The sequence below is a fragment of the Ascidia mentula genome, chromosome 4 (assembly GCF_947561715.1).
Source record: "Ascidia mentula chromosome 4, kaAscMent1.1, whole genome shotgun sequence".
Taxonomy (NCBI): Eukaryota; Metazoa; Chordata; class Ascidiacea; order Phlebobranchia; family Ascidiidae; genus Ascidia; species Ascidia mentula.
The window spans coordinates 13,543,655-13,556,298 of record NC_138569.1 but is presented as its reverse complement, the minus strand read 5'-3'; the positions used below and the strand labels follow the sequence as shown (position 1 = coordinate 13,556,298).

Genomic DNA, 12,644 nt, shown 5'->3' with positions numbered 1-12,644 from the left:
AATGTGTACTCTTACGTTAGTTGGACCATACAGTACTCTTATGCTCTGATTATTTTAATTATATTACTTATTTAAACATACTACAAAATATGTTCCAAACTCTACCCGCGTTTCAAGTATTTGTAATTAATTCGAGTTTCCTATCTCTTCACATGCAAAACGTCGCATTTGATCTCCTGGAAGTCATGCGTGACGAAGACAATCGGGAGGAGCAGTTGCACTACAACAAGATTATAATATGATTTAACCCTAAGCATTTTACTTTTCACACAAAGTGTTATTTATGCGTGACGATGCACTTTTAGCGGAAATGGCTGTCAATTCCGACACAAATTCAGCATGAAGAAATCTTAAACGCCCATATTCGGGGAAAATTGGGTAGAATTTGTAGACAAACAACAAAAATAACTTCAGGACCCTCGATAGCAACTTTTACCTAATATATGACCAAAACAGTCCCTCCCCCCCGAGGTGACATTTTTGCACCCATTATTGAGTATGTAACAAATGTTTCATACTTTCGTTTTATTCCTATTTTGTGACATATGTTGGGCAAAAAAAACACCAAAAAAAAAGAGTGAAAGCCTTAAATTATCAAATTCACCCTGTGTTGCAACAGCTACGTGCGCCTTGTAGTGGAGAATCGTAAAAAAAATACATTTCTGCTACATAACTGGCTGTAAAACGCTTTGTTTATTTCATAACCCCAAGGCACTGTAATCTTGCATTATTTAAATAACAAAAATGCAATTAAAATTACGTAAATTCTGAGTTTGTCAACTCGTAGCACTAAAACAACCAACGATACATTTCTCAAACTTTATTGCCTGTCAGAAGACTCTGTTACGGCCGCTTATGCGCAGCCTGGTCCTGCGCTATTCGTCCCACTAAGCAAAAACGCGCCCACCCAACTTTCAAGACAACCCACTCCTGGTCTGAATGGTCGTCTTGTTTATTCTGAGCGTAGCGGGTTTTCTGCAACCACAACATTCACGATAGCAGATTGTTACATCACTATAATTGTAGTATGACCACAGTTTACGAATTGCATCTGCGTGAATCATTAACCTTTAAAATATTTAAGACACGCAAACTACGTCGCCGAGTCAAGGCACATCACAAGATCAAAACGCAAGTAAAAACTAAACACATTAATGGTGGGGTGATCCCGGTTCTTACTAGTCTGCGCCTAGTGGCTCTATCACCGTTCCCAAATTCATATGCATTAACACGTCTTACAGGTGTCTTATTCAACTTATTCAAATAGAATCAGGACAAAAATTTGTTGTTTCTTACCACAAGAAAAGTTTAACAACAGCACAATTTCATCCTTACACCCTACACATAGGGCTTTACTGGTTAAGGGTGAAATCAGCCATGCGTTAATTCTCGCTGTAACAGCTCGGTAAACAATATTGGATTCTAATTATGTATTGGCACTTTGTCTTTGTGGTGATATATTAGAGAGCGCTGTAAATCAATCCCTGATGCAATGATGTCAATATTACGGTTAAATGAACACACACGCAATTTTTAGGAAAATTAAAACATTGTAGCAATAACGTGAGGTGTATCCTGCAGAAAATGTCAATCGGAAAAAATGCGCCTTTCATTATGAATTTTTGTAAGTAAAATCTCTCGACTAGACGTTTAGGTCTAAATTGCTTGTTGAAAAATGCTTTAGCATCCCCCCATGAGAGGTTTCGTCACCTGGTTGGATATTGTTTTCAGTGGAAAGGAAAAAAATGGTTTTATATGAAACAGAAAAGTCAAATGTTAAAATGCGTACTAATCTGTGATTTTATAAACACAGTAGAATGCGATTTAAATAATTAAACATCTCCATGTGCCGAAGGTCAAAGAAGAAATACAAATCAGCGAAACGAGATAAGAATATTTTAATCCGGTTAGATCTTTTCAACTGTGTAAATGTCTTCCTTTCAGCAAAGTAAGCTAAAACTACATACAATGTAGGTAGTGACTTATATTTTACACTTTTGCATCTTACCACACTTTTGGTGGTGAATCCGTTAAACGTTATTAATAAAAACATTTAAAATGAAACGAGAACAACGTAGTTTGAGACCCTGTAGGAGCATGTAACGACACAGCACAAGCTCGCAAGGGTGAATGGGTTGACCTTTTAATGAAAACTATTAAGCTTATAGTCTTGTAGTTTGGACTGTGTCATCCACCGACTTGCTGAAGGCCATGTTTTTATGACTTTCGTCCGCGGAAGAGAATTTAATCGATTCTTTGTTATCAGTTTGCTGTTCGTCAACATTTGCCGGATTGTGATGTCCTTCCTGTGAATGTTCATCTGATTGACGTTCGATCAGATTGTCCAAAGATGAGGAAGATGACGAGGGACTTTTATTGGAATCAAATTCATCCTCCAAACTTGCAGCAGCAAGAATCATTTTGGAGAATTGAGATTCCGTGTTGCTTAGCAATGTCTCAGGTTGGTCGAATTCAGCCACCTACGACAAAAAGAGGAAATATTTTATTTCTAAATGATTTGCGAGGTCCTTGTTGTATCAAAATTACAATTATTATTTGGGTAAACTTAGTTATTTCTCTACCACGAATCAAACAACTAGTCATATTTATCCTACTAACTAACTAATAAAAAACAATCAAACATATTTTATGTGAAGCTATTGCATTTTTTCAATTAATTTCACAAAACGTACTCTCCCATCGTCCATAACAAGTATTTTGTCACATGTTAGGATTGTGTTGAGTCGATGAGCTATCGTGAGCATCGTACAATCAGCAAACGCCTCCCGTATCGTGTCTTGAACCAAACTATCCGTCTCACTGTCAATCGCAGCAGTCGCCTCATCCAACATAATGATCTTAGAGTGACGTAGAATGGCGCGAGCCATGCACAAAAGTTGTCTTTCCCCCACACTGAAGTTTTCTCCATTCTCAACGACTTCACTTTCCAACTTGTCTGGAAGCTCTCCGATCTATTATTTAATAGTTGAGTAAAATCAAAACTTCATCCACAGTTTAGTTACTAACCGCTAATTTCATGTGACTTCTTTCAAGAGCTTTCCATATTTCCTCATCCGAGTATTGTTTGAATGGATCGAGATTATAACGAACTGTACCAACAAATAGAACGGGATCTTGGGGAATTATGGAAAGCTTGTTTCTTAATTCCTCTAAATTAATTTCACTGATGTCAATTCCATCGATTGATATTCGACCTTTTCCGAGTTCAACCAAGCGGAACAACACAACACCAAGCGAAGATTTTCCTGAACATATGTGGTTTAAGGAGCAACAGAAATCCTAATGGGACCATCGAAGAACCGAATGCATTAGTCTTGCATAAAAGTAAATTAAACTTATTCCACTTTATAATTGCATACCAGAACCAGTTCTTCCCACGATACCAATTTTCTCCTTTGGCCTAATTGTAAAACTAACTCCATTTAAAACGTATGGCAGATTGTCTCTGTATTTCATGCGTACTGAATCAAATCTGAACAACGCAAATTAGCAAAACGTTAGCAAATTAAATTATGTCAAAAAAGCTCCAACGAGTGAAAATGTAATTACCTAATTCCTCCCTGATTTGCCCAATCTTTAAGAGTTTCTTCAAACACTTTGTCATTTGGTTGTTCGGGTTCACATGTGTCAATGAATTCGGTTATTCTCTCAACCGACGTAAAGTAAGATTCAGTCTCAACGCTATAGCGAACGCACACTTGGAAAAGACCAGTCATCTAAACAAACTAACCGTTGAATTATTTCCTAATGTGCACACGTTTACTAATATTCTACCTGGATGGCATAAGATAAAGCAAGACCAGCCAATGAGGGCGAAGTAGCACCAAAAACTTCAGGATAAACGGTAGAAAATACAACGAAAAGTGCAACTGTGAATGTTACTGTGATCGTCATTGCATCTAGTCGCACTGAAAGCCACCTCATTGATGACAGGTAGGAATAAAATGATGAAGTATTCGTGTCTAACTGGCGCGAAAACCTAATAGAGGGTGAAATGGTTTCGTTATACAAATAGAATGATATTATTTGGGGGTTTACTAACGTTTCGATGACGTCATCTGTTTTGTTGTAAGCGTGTATGGTACTTAATCCTTGTACTGTTGACGTAACGTGTGAAAACCACGGTGATCTGAAATTTTGGTTGTAAATTCCAATTTAATGCTCATTTGTAATAACCACTCATGTAAAATAAAAATGCTATTACCTGGTTATGTTTTCCAATCTCTTTAGTTCACGGACAGCGCTTCGATAATATGAGAACAAGAAACAAAACACCACAGCGAGAACTGCGATTCCAATAAGAAACCATGGAAACACAATCACCATTGTAACGATGGAAAATATAACTTGAAGAATCTGAAAAATAAGATGACGTTTAAATCCACCTAAAACCTTGTCAAGAAAGTCTCGTACCTGATTCAAAAACGTGTCGAGTATCAAAGGAAGGCGGACGTCAATATCATCAAGATCTTTTGAGAATCTAGTCTACATTATATATATTTTATCGATTAATTTGTATTAGTCAACATACCAATTAAACTTTATGGTAATAGAACTAATTTACTTTTTATTAGGCTACTCAGTGGAAGAGTGTGGCGGTTACAAAAAAAACAATCACAAAAATTAGAGCGATAATATTTCCTTAATTACCTGTTTAAAATGCGTCCAGTGGGAGTGCTGTCAAAAAACGACATCGGACTCGCAAACACAACACGAAATACTTTGTTGTGTAATTTACTTGCTGCTCCTATCACCAATTTCACGAAAATCAAGGCTTTTCCAGCGCCAAAGAACAGAGTGATTACAAGGATAATAAAGTACACCAACTGTAAAACAAAATACAATTGACCGATGCTACAAAGTAAGTGAGTAATTTTAGATCAGATGATCTGAACACCTGATAAAATCCTATGTTATCACCCGTTGATATGTTGCTGCTGACAATTGGTTCGCAAGGTTGTGGTGTGACATTGTATGCTGGAGGTCAAAATATATACAAAAGAAATAAACAAACATAAAAATTATTTTGAAAGGTTTTTATTTATTTCACCTGTAGTTGTGATATTGCATGGAATTACTTCTCCCTGGTTGATCCAATAACTCAACCACCAGTTGCAGAATGTTGTGCAGAAAACAAGTAAGATGAAAAACAAACCGCAGACAATGGAAATGCATAATCTGTGCACAAATTCGATAAAGAGAACCTCAATTCAATACCAGCGATATTCTGGGCATAGACATTTACTTACTTACAAGAAAAAATTAAATACACTGATAATCCACAAAAGCCAAGCCATAACATACATCGCAACTCACCCTCCGGCCGCTTTAACAAATGCGTAATAAGTTTCCCCTTTCAACGAACCTTCGGCTTTACCTTCGCTCGCTATTAAAGTTGCGGGTTCTTTTTCGGATACAACTTCATCATCTGCAACGTAAAAGAAATTAATTATACAATACCTGCAGTTAAACGCCAAAGCATATTTGCAGACCCGGCACTATAATTTTTTTTTAATTTTTGTCTTGTACACCACACTCTAATATTAAAACTTACTAGGAATTGCAAATTCTCCGAATACAGATAAACTATCTACCGAGCAAATGCTTCTCAACCTTTCACGTTTGGAATTACTTCGTTTATGGATTGGTGAAACGGGAGGTGAATCCAGGTTTACCCTACCCATGTGTTCGTTATCTGTGGGAAAATAAGACATGTAAAAATAGTATTGAACCTCAAACGTTGTTTTGTTGTTTGCAAATGTTTTTCATACAAATTTGTTTGGTAATTGTTGACACATTTATTTTGAATCACACAAAGTGTAAGCTGTGTATACCCCCAGCAGAAATATCGACATTTCCACTTATTGTCCTTTGACGAATAATTTTTCTCACAAGTTCCTCATCAACAATCTCCTCGGTTTTGCTTTCTTTTTGCTGCTCCAGATAAAAATGTCTGCCAAGAATAAAAAAAGCAGGGTAGTACCTATATGACTTGTTTAAAGTACAAAAATTAATTACGAATACTCACTGAATGAGTTCGGCGTAGTCAGATTGGTGTGACATCAACTCGTCATGTGTTCCATGTTCAGAAATTCTTCCATCTTTTAACATAATTACGTCATCGCAATCTTTTAAGTATTGCAACTGGTGTGTGACGAATATCACTGTCCTTCCAACCATTTCCTTCTTGATGCATTCGAAGAAAATATGTTTTCCAACATGGGCATCGACAGCAGACAATGGATCGTCAAGCAAAACGATATCCCGGTTGCTATATACGGCTCTATATTATAAATGTTGACATTACATTGTGTTTACATCTTGTACATACTTGCAGGTGTTGTTGACGCACCAACCGTAATTGAGCTTGTGACGTGACAGAGTCACTTTTAACAGCATTCAACGTTTTTCGCCTATGATTCATTCTTTTTTTAAGTGTCTACTGTGTTGACGTGTCATGCATGGCATTAAAAGTTGACCTGACAATTTACCCGTGACAATTACACAGTCTAACTACACAAGGCCAAAAGTCATAACAGTAATGACAGGGGATTCAGAAACAACATGCTAAGCGACGCCGAAGTCAAAGCTATTATGCAGCAGATGGCAAAGCAACAAGAATTGATGCTGAAGCTTCTGGGGGCAACTCATAACGTGCAACCCGTGCAAGAGAGAACTGCACCCAAATTTGAACAATTTGAACAAAACAGAAGTGGGAGCAGTATTTGTAACGTTTCAACCAGTATTTCACTGTATATGACATATCAAGTGCAGTAAAGAAGCGTGCCAACCTTTTGTCATGGGTAGGATCAGTGCTACAAAACCTTTATTGGGGAGAAGACATCACGTCAAAATCATTTGATGACCTGACAGAACGAATGTCACGGCATTTCAAAGACACTGTGCATATCCAAGCTGCACGCCGAGAGTTCTACAACTGCAAAATGAAGCTCGGATATTCATACAGCCGTTGGGCTGCGAAGCTTCGTGGACTGGCAAGCAATTGCCGATTCATTTGCGAAAGAGACGAATGTAGTCGACAAACAAATAAGGGGTGTCATTATCAAGTCGACGCCACACGCTAATGTGCGCCGTCAATGTTTGTTGGATCCTGGCCCATCATCAGAGGATGTACTGAAAAATGCTTCAACTTACGTCAGGACCCTAAAGACAGACCAGGTCTTAAAAGGGGAAAATACGATAGACCCTGTAGTTGTCCAGAAAATGAGCGAGCCTCTCCGAGAAAGCATCACCCCTATACGCTCTCTTGCGCAAATCGCAACCACTGTACTGGAGTAAAGCGTGCAACGATACCTTTCGACGTCTCAAAGACGATGTTGCCGACTCTTGGTCACTATGACGCATCGAAGCATATCATCCTGGCAACCGACGCGTCGCACTATGGAATAGGTGCCGTGCTGATGCAATGACAGAACGGTATCGAGCATCAAGAAAGGTACTCACAAACAGAAAAGAAGCGCTCTCGATAATTTACGGTGTAACAAAGTTCCATCAGTTTCTGTACAGAAGGAAATTCACCCTGGTCATATTTTCTCGCCGTACAAAAACGTTCCCTGCGCAAAGATTGCAGCGATGGCCAATAAAGTTAATGGCGTACAAGTACGACATTCGATACATGGACCGCCTACAAAATGAAGAAATTTCGCATGCTATGGAAGATCTCGTAAAAGGTTGCACACTTTTCGCACCTCATCACAGCAGAGATCAACATACGCCGAAAATGAAAAAGGCGATAGGTCCGCTTGTGTATGCCCGCAACTACTCGTCAGGACCAAAATGGCTACCTGAAAAAATCATTGAAACCAGGGAATGTTCTCTACTGGGTACAAACTCACCGAGGTGTCTCGAAAAGACACGTCAACCAACTTCAATCACGATTGCCGGTAATTTCCAGCGATACCAGTGATAATGCTGGTCAGGACCACGCAGAAAAGTGTCCAAGTATAACACAATTGCGCTGGACGTTGTCGTACACGCGAGCGAGCGACCCGATTTTTAATCTCCGCTGTAGTATTAAATTGTGCAGGAGGAATGATATACATTGTCTTTATATCTTGTACCTACTTGCGTATGTTGTTGACTCATCAAGCATAATTGAGCTTGTATCGTAATATAGTCACTTCTAACAACATTCAACGTTCATTGTCTATGATTCATTCTATTTTTGAGTAGATACTGTGTGGACGTGTGATGCATGGGATTAAAAGTTGACTTGACAATTTACCCGCGACACATTAGAAAATCTAACACAAGGCTAAAAGTCGTAATAAATGTTGTATTCGTTATGACTTACTTTATTGAACTGGATTGCTTTGTAGTCGATTGCTTACCTAGCAAGGCTTACTCGTTGCTTTTGTCCACCAGAAAGATTTATTCCTCTTTCACCAATTTCCGTTAAATCTCCATCGTTTAGATTTTCAAAATCGGATCTCAAGCAACAAGCTTCTACAACTACAATTTACAAAGATTATTACCTGAAGCAAGTGTTGTAGGAAGTAGCCACCTCTATTGTACTTTTCTTCATCCCAGGGACATCCGAATAGAATGTTTTCTCGAACACTTGAATGGAATATCCACGCTTGTTGTGGAACATACGCTAAATTCCCATTAATTCCAATTCTCCCATTTTGAATTCGAAGGTGACCCAGAATACCTGAGATGAGTGATGATTTTCCACTTCCAACCGAACCACAGATTCCCAAGAGTCTACAGTACAAACATTAAATGCAGGGAAACTATGGACGTAACAAAAGGGCTGGGTCGCCTTTTTGGCAATAAAACTTATTTTGAGTTACGAATGGAGACAAACTAAACCAATATGTTTAGCAACATTTCCTAGCTAGGAAATAAAGTGTAAGAAATAGTTCGAACCACAAACGGTTCATTCCAGACTACTTTTGAAGAGAAAACATGTCAATCATAAAGGGATCTATTTCAGTAAACTTTCCGGTCATAAATATGGTAAATTAATAAACTATTTAAAGATTATGCTCCGCGGTGGTTCGTCTCTGTTTGTTACAAGTCGAAAACAGTGTCCACTATTATCTGCAATATTCAAGTTTGATTGTACATATACGCTATTAAAGGACTTCCTTAATACCTGGCTTATAGTATTTCAAATAAAGGATTTCTGAATTTAAGGAAGTCCTTAAAATTACAATAACTAGTTTACGACAAAAAATATCAAACAAGTTATTAATACGTAAATGAATCTAGAAGTGCAGCTAAAATCCGGTTTGCAAAACAGGTTTGCACGGGCCTAGCCATGCGTGTCATTTGTTCACAGCGCGGTTGTAAAAGCAGGTATAAAATGTCCGGGAGGGGTTAAATGTTACCTGTTGTTCGGAATTTTGAGGTTCAGGTCATGAATAACTTCCTTAGTTTTAGGCTCCTTGTCTTCAACATTTTTTCTGTTCTTTAGGCGAGGCGGAGAAATTACTTTTTGCTTTTCATTCTAAATCAAGTTATGTATAAATTAATGAACTTATTCAGCCAAGTTCTAATAACCTTCTTTTCGACAACATCCCACGCCCCACAGAAGTCAACAAACTCCACTGCAATGTCGCTGCTTGAAGGACAATCATAATATTTCTCTAGTTCTTCCATTTTTAATAAATTGTCAATTCGATTAAAAGATACAAAGACCTTAAATGTAACCAAAAATAAAATTACTTTTAAATATTTAAAGGAAGGTTTGTGATTGTACTTCGGCCACAGCTTTAATACTTTTCGGCAAAGCCGATAAAATGAACTTCATTGAGTTGTAGATGGCGATCACAGTGAATGCCTAAAAAAAATATGAAAATGAATGAAAATTGTGAACAATTTAGTAATTATCAAGTGCATATAATTTTTTCTAGCTTGCAAGCATGTTGTTTTAACCTGAGCAGCATCAAGAGGGTATCCAATTAATGTGTGCACCATAAATGTAAGAACTGTGGACAAAACAGGGACTATCGGCACTACAGATACTTGGCAACTTTGAATCAGTCCCGCTTTTTGGAGAATTCGGCGCTCGTTTCCTCTTATCACAGCTGCAAAACAGCTTTTGGTAAAATTTTGCTTTAAAAATTGAAGTCGAAGTCTAACCGATCGCCTTGGCAAAGCTCTTCTCCCAAGCGTACATTTTTATAAGTTTCACGCAGGTCAAAATTTCGTTCATCATTCTTACTCTCTTATCAGTGATTCGAATGCACTTTCTTTTAAATTTGGCCATGAGTTTTCCGAGCGACATCTAAGACGTAAAACTTGCCTTGAAGCAAATATTTTCCTTTTTTCTTTTGGTTAAATCTTAGCATACTTGCAATGGAACAAAAGCTAAGAAAGTCACGATTCCAATCAATGCCGTCCATCCAAGCAACATGCAGCTAAATACCGCGGCTAACGCCAACAAAACTGGTGCTGCAACCAAAATCCCGCCATACATAATCATTTCCGCCAATCTTTGGCCGTCATTAGCAAGTAAGTTGACAAGCTAACAAAACAAAACAGGGTTTGTTGTCATCACAAAGGCGAATCGTTATTAACTTTGGTGTTTACTTTTTCATAGATTTATTTGTCGTATTGTCACATAAATGTCGCGCCCTAAAACGATTTCAGGCGGGGCCAAAAGGCTTTCTTTCTGGCCTACCTCTCCCACAGACTTGTCTTTAAGGCTTCGAAGTCGAGCAATTTTCCGAAATACTAAAGTTAAAACTGCTGCTCGAGTTCGAATCGCCGTTCTGCGAAGAAAGTTGAGAAATTTAAAGTAAACATGAAACTTGAATGATCTTTTTCACGGCACCTATAGTTTATTGCCCAATACAAAGCTATCGACCATGACCGACTAATTTCTGTGCAAACCAGTCCGCAACTTAAAGCAATTCCGTAACCGAGTGTGGATGATGTAACAGGCAAATCAGCAAATCTCACCAATCTGGTCACCAGAACCATCTACAAAAAATTTTGATACATCTCTTTCATGTTAATACCCTCTGTCTTCTATTCCTTATTTATATTGATATGTGTTACAAATTCTCATTTGCATCGACCGTGACCAGATGTGTTGGCAAAAATTTATAAATATGTATCACTGAAAACGAAGACCTGACTGACATAAAAGAGTCCACAAAATTGATGAATAAGTGGTTATGAACGTAAAGCAATAACATTCAAGAATAATTGACCATCTTCGCCCACCACATTTGTATGCAAATGTAGAGATACACAATTAGCGTATAATGGATTAGCGATCAGTTCAAATCGCAGGCAAATTTGCGCGTGATCACTGAAATGGCAGAAACAAAATGCCTACTGGGCCAAGAAGAGCTGAAGTTACACACAGTGATAGAACTACTGATGATGCAATCATTCGCGTCCTCACGTAACGAAACACTGCCCTTTGAATGGAGGGCACACCATTGTTATTTTTGCCATCTTCTTCATATAACCGGGTAAGTCTAAAAATTGAGTAAAATACCAATTTTGAACGTATACAATTGTGCAACTCAAGTTATGGGTCACTGAAACATTGTTTTACGTAAGTTAATTCTGTAATGTGCGTACCGAAGTGAGGCCCAAGTTGAACCATCGTATCTCGATAAAAGTGGAATATCCTCGACCGATAAACCTTTTCGAGCTTTTATAATGGTATCTGTCATCCAGGCAAAGGTCAGAAACGAAAAGAAACTGGCATTGTCAACTGGAGCCGGTAAGTTTTTTCTGAAATGAAACATTGATTTGTTGCGCATGGTTTGCTCTGGGTGCCTGATGTAGGCATACTCCATGGATCCCGTAATTGATTTGCGTTGTTTTGTGTACGAAAAAACAGTCACAGCATTAAATCATACTCACTTTGAAATGCGAATAGGTTTAAAAGATTGCAAGGAACGCCAATACTTTGAATGTCTTTCATCTTCGTCACAAGGATCTATGTTAGTTCCATTCCTCTTAGTAGACTCGATTTCTGCTGTTGGTCCATTATTGTTTGTAGAACCCATGTGCCCGTTTATAGCAGACATGTGGTCTGACGTCACACCATAATAAACTCAATATATTCACAAACTATGACTAGATTGGGTTTAACTGATACCAAGATTTCACTTCCTAAACTAGAAAAGCACTTTTAATTCTAATTTCTGTCCTGAAACAGTTACATGTGCCTTCTAATGCCCTGTTGTCTCTGGTGTTGCGTAAGACATTATGAAAGAACTGTAAAGGTAGAGACTGATACGGCTTACTTTATAATGTGTATTGAGTGCAGAATCGCATTTTCAATGGACCGTGAACAACAGTTTGCCTAAAATGCTGACTGTCTGACACGCTTAACTTATAATGAGGTTCATGCAAAAAAAATTATGCACTTGCCTTTTGGAATAGTCCACCATTTCAGGTTTGGGTCAATCCTGCCTTCCAAAACTTATTCGATCGATATACAAGCTTCGGTTCATTCGTTGCGTTTTCCAGTCCAAGAAACAACAGTGTTTTAAGAGACGTACTCTTTACACAGCTTTACAAGTACTTTGGCAGGTAAGAAAATAGTTAATTTCCGGAATAAAGCAATGTTTTCACACACAAGTATTTTGCAGTTTGTAGGTTTTGTCATATCCTCTGCAATACATGAC

At 38.0% G+C, this 12,644-nt stretch overlaps 1 protein-coding gene and 1 pseudogene across 1 annotated transcript; one reads left to right on the top strand and one right to left on the bottom strand.

Annotated features, from left to right (window-relative positions):
- Positions 1–2,162: 2,162 nt before the first annotated feature.
- On the bottom strand, positions 2,163–12,020 carry LOC145898127 (ATP-binding cassette sub-family C member 5-like). Its single transcript, XM_082986561.1, has 29 exons — positions 11,875–12,020; positions 11,587–11,742; positions 11,336–11,480; positions 10,826–10,974; positions 10,673–10,763; positions 10,343–10,516; positions 10,132–10,276; positions 9,925–10,076; positions 9,749–9,829; positions 9,550–9,687; positions 9,378–9,496; positions 8,546–8,748; positions 8,373–8,493; positions 6,050–6,304; positions 5,856–5,974; positions 5,576–5,716; positions 5,338–5,449; positions 5,072–5,199; positions 4,919–4,998; positions 4,672–4,847; positions 4,435–4,501; positions 4,226–4,377; positions 4,064–4,150; positions 3,796–4,000; positions 3,571–3,737; positions 3,381–3,493; positions 3,028–3,266; positions 2,694–2,972; positions 2,163–2,480 (listed from the first exon to the last, which is right to left on the bottom strand). Exons 1-29 carry the CDS (start codon positions 12,018–12,020, stop codon positions 2,163–2,165), a joined length of 4,458 nt encoding a protein of 1,485 aa, XP_082842687.1.
- Positions 6,586–7,320, top strand: LOC145899770 (uncharacterized; annotated as a pseudogene).
- Positions 12,021–12,644: the final 624 nt, after the last annotated feature.